The following is a 3,039-nucleotide window of genomic DNA, read 5'->3' on the forward strand; positions in this document are numbered from 1 at the left end:
ATTTCCCTAACTAAAATGAAAACATTCCTCAGGAATTACCGAGTACATTTAAGAAATTAGGACGGGAGATCAAACTTACATGTCCTGTCGTGTCGTGCCCGGTGTGTGATCGTGTTGGGCCATGGCCTGGCCCGTCTGGTCCACTCAAGGTCATGCCAAACGCGATTGACATCTTTAATTGTGGGGGAAAGTGCAATTTTTTGTTTTCAAAATGACGGAACCTTTTTATGGACGACGGGGTCCACTTGAAATTTGCCACGTGATGCTAAGAGACAACCCTACTCATCTCTACACCGCCCGGGGGGGGGGATAGATGTCTATTCATTGTCAACTAATTCTGAAGAGGTAATGGGGCCAAAATAGAAAGAAAGCCATCCAAAGATGCTTACGTTATTGGAATAGACTGGAAAGATGATTAAAGCTACTACACCCCACCCCATGGTCATCTTCTTCACTTGACCCTCTGCGCTTCCCTCCACTTTCTGGCACTTTCTCCAGAAAGAGAACCCGAAAGTAAAAAAGAAACCATGGGAGAGAGAGAAACGATGGAAGAAAACAGGTGCATAGTGATGTTCCCGTTCATGGGTCAAGGCCACATGATCCCCTTCCTGGCCTTAGCCCTCCAAATCGAGCAAAGAGGCTACCCCATCATCTTTGTCAACACCCCTCTCAACATCGCCAAGCTCCGGCGATCAATCCCACCCACCTCTTCAATCCGCCTCGCTCATCTCCCCTTCAATTCCTCCGACCACGGCCTCCCGCCGGACTCCGAGAACACCGACGTCCTCCCTTACTCCCTCGTCCTCCAATTCCTCGAGGCCTCCACCACGCTCCGACCCGCCTTCCGATCCCTCCTCGCCGACCTCATCCGCGGCGGCCCTCCGCCGCTCTGCGTCGTCGCCGACATATTCTTCGGCTGGTCCGCCGAGGTCGCCCACGACCTGGGGCTGTTCCACGTCATCTTCAGTGGAGCCGGTGGGTTCGGATTGGGGTGTTACCACTCCGTTTGGCTGAACCTGCCCCATCTCGCCTCCCAGTCCGCGGAATTCACCTCACCGGACTTCCCCGAAGCCGGCCGGTTCCACGTCACCCAGCTCACTGCCGCCTACTTGCAGGCCGACGGCAAGGACGGATGGTCGGTTTTCCAGCACAGGAACCTCTCGGGGTGGGCAAACTCTGACGGGCTTCTGTTCAACACCGTTGAAAACCTCGACCGGATCGGATTATCCTACTTCCGGCGCCAATTGAAGCGCCCAATTTGGGCCGTCGGGCCGGTCCTCCTGCTCGGAGATGACCGATCTCGACTCGGGAAACAGGCCGGAATTACGCTGGAACAATGCTTGGATTGGCTCGATACGAAATCGCCGAATTCGGTCCTGTACATATCATTCGGATCAATGAACACCATATCCGCCTCGCAGATGGTGCAGCTGGCTAAAGCGTTGGAACAAGTTCGGAATGTGAATTTCATATGGGTTGTCCGGCCGCCGCTGGGGTTCGACATAACGGCCGAGTTCAGAGCAGAGGACTGGCTGCCGGAGGGGTTTATCGACAACGTGGTGGAGGATCAGAAACGTGGGATTGTCGTGGTACTGATGAATTGAATTATACTAATGATTGACTACTAGTATCTCATCTAAGAAGTTAAAATGTTACTAAACAGAGGGCTAATTTTATTTTTTGGTGTTATTAATAATAGGTGCAATGGGCACCCCAGGTGGAGATTTTGTCGCACAAAGCAGTGGGTGCGTTCGTGACGCACTGTGGGTGGAACTCGGTGCTGGAAGCGCTGAGCCGGAGCGTGCCGCTGATCGGGTGGCCGATGGCAGGGGAGCAGTTCTTCAATGCCAAGTTCCTGGTGGAGGTGGTGGGGGTGTGCGTGGAGGTGGCGAGAGGGACTAATTTTGAGGTGAGGCATCAGGACATAGTGGACAAGATAGAGCTGGTGATGGGGGAAGAGAGTGAGAAGGGGAAGGAGATGAAGAGGAGAGCACTGGAGGTGAAGGAGATAATCAAAGATGCCATTAGGAACGAGGAGGGAGTTGGTAGTGGAATCAAGGGGTCCTCTGTCAAAGCAATGGATGAGTTTTTCAATGCTGCCATCATCTCGTGGAACGAGAAGACGACAAAGTCGGGCAAAGGCCCTGGCCAGGACGGGGACGAGGACGAGGAGAGGACTTGTATTTAGATTTGAAGTTAAATTATTACATAAATATTTACACATCTGGTGTATAGGTGGTGGGTATACCAGCGACCAGAGTTGTGTTGGCCGGCATATTGATCGTACATTTTGTTTTTTAATTGCTTTGCTGGTATGACTAAGACATGTGTCAAGCTTTTGTTTGTTCCCTTAAATTATAAGGAAATTAATTAATATTTTCCTTTCGTCTGTGGCCATTACTTAGCTTTAAATGTATAATAGTTAATTAGTCAGGGCAGGTCAATCAATGACTAATTTGAACAAAACTCTCCATCTAGCAACCAAGTGTCAAAAAATGAATGAGAACGCCCGCATGGCAGCTCAGTTAGTCATAGTTGGGCACAAAGTGTCTCCATGGTGGCGCAGTAAGTATTGGTCTAGTTACTGTACCCATCTGAGTCACCATGATTAATTCTCTCACATTTTGTCGGTCAAATGTGGGGACGTTTGGGGTGAGTGATTCACCTTTTTGGGACAAGAAATGAGAACACAAAGTAGAAATGAGGCCAGCTGTGATACATGAAAATTATTAGGAGGTATTGTTTTGAGATTTTCAAAACTTTTCTCGTTTTTTAAATTTTTAAAAAATATTTTAAGTTATTTTTATAATTTTAAAAATATTTTAGAATCATTTTGAAATAAGTTAAAAATATTGAAAATATATTTTTAATTTATAAATGCATTTTATATTTATTTTTAATTTTTATTTTTGTATAACTTAAAAGTAGAGTTGAGAAATGAGCAAGTCGGCCGAGCTAAGCTCAGCCCGCATCTTGCTTGGCCCACCCATTTTGTGGGTCGGGTTGAATTTGACCCGTAAGGGAGGAAGGTTAAGTTGG

The 3,039-nt window shown here is 47.9% G+C and overlaps 1 protein-coding gene across 1 annotated transcript; it reads left to right on the forward strand.

The window, feature by feature from the left end:
- The first annotated feature begins 347 nt into the window (after nucleotides 1–347).
- LOC127794534 (UDP-glycosyltransferase 92A1) lies at nucleotides 348–2,385 on the forward strand. Its single transcript, XM_052325712.1, has 2 exons — nucleotides 348–1,589; nucleotides 1,700–2,385. The coding sequence occupies exons 1-2, from the start codon at nucleotides 528–530 to the stop codon at nucleotides 2,186–2,188; spliced, it is 1,551 nt and encodes a 516-aa protein (XP_052181672.1). The 5' UTR covers nucleotides 348–527; the 3' UTR covers nucleotides 2,189–2,385.
- The last annotated feature ends 654 nt before the right edge of the window (nucleotides 2,386–3,039 follow it).

The sequence above is a fragment of the Diospyros lotus genome, chromosome 1, assembly GCF_014633365.1.
Source record: "Diospyros lotus cultivar Yz01 chromosome 1, ASM1463336v1, whole genome shotgun sequence".
Classification (NCBI taxonomy): domain Eukaryota; kingdom Viridiplantae; phylum Streptophyta; class Magnoliopsida; order Ericales; family Ebenaceae; genus Diospyros; species Diospyros lotus.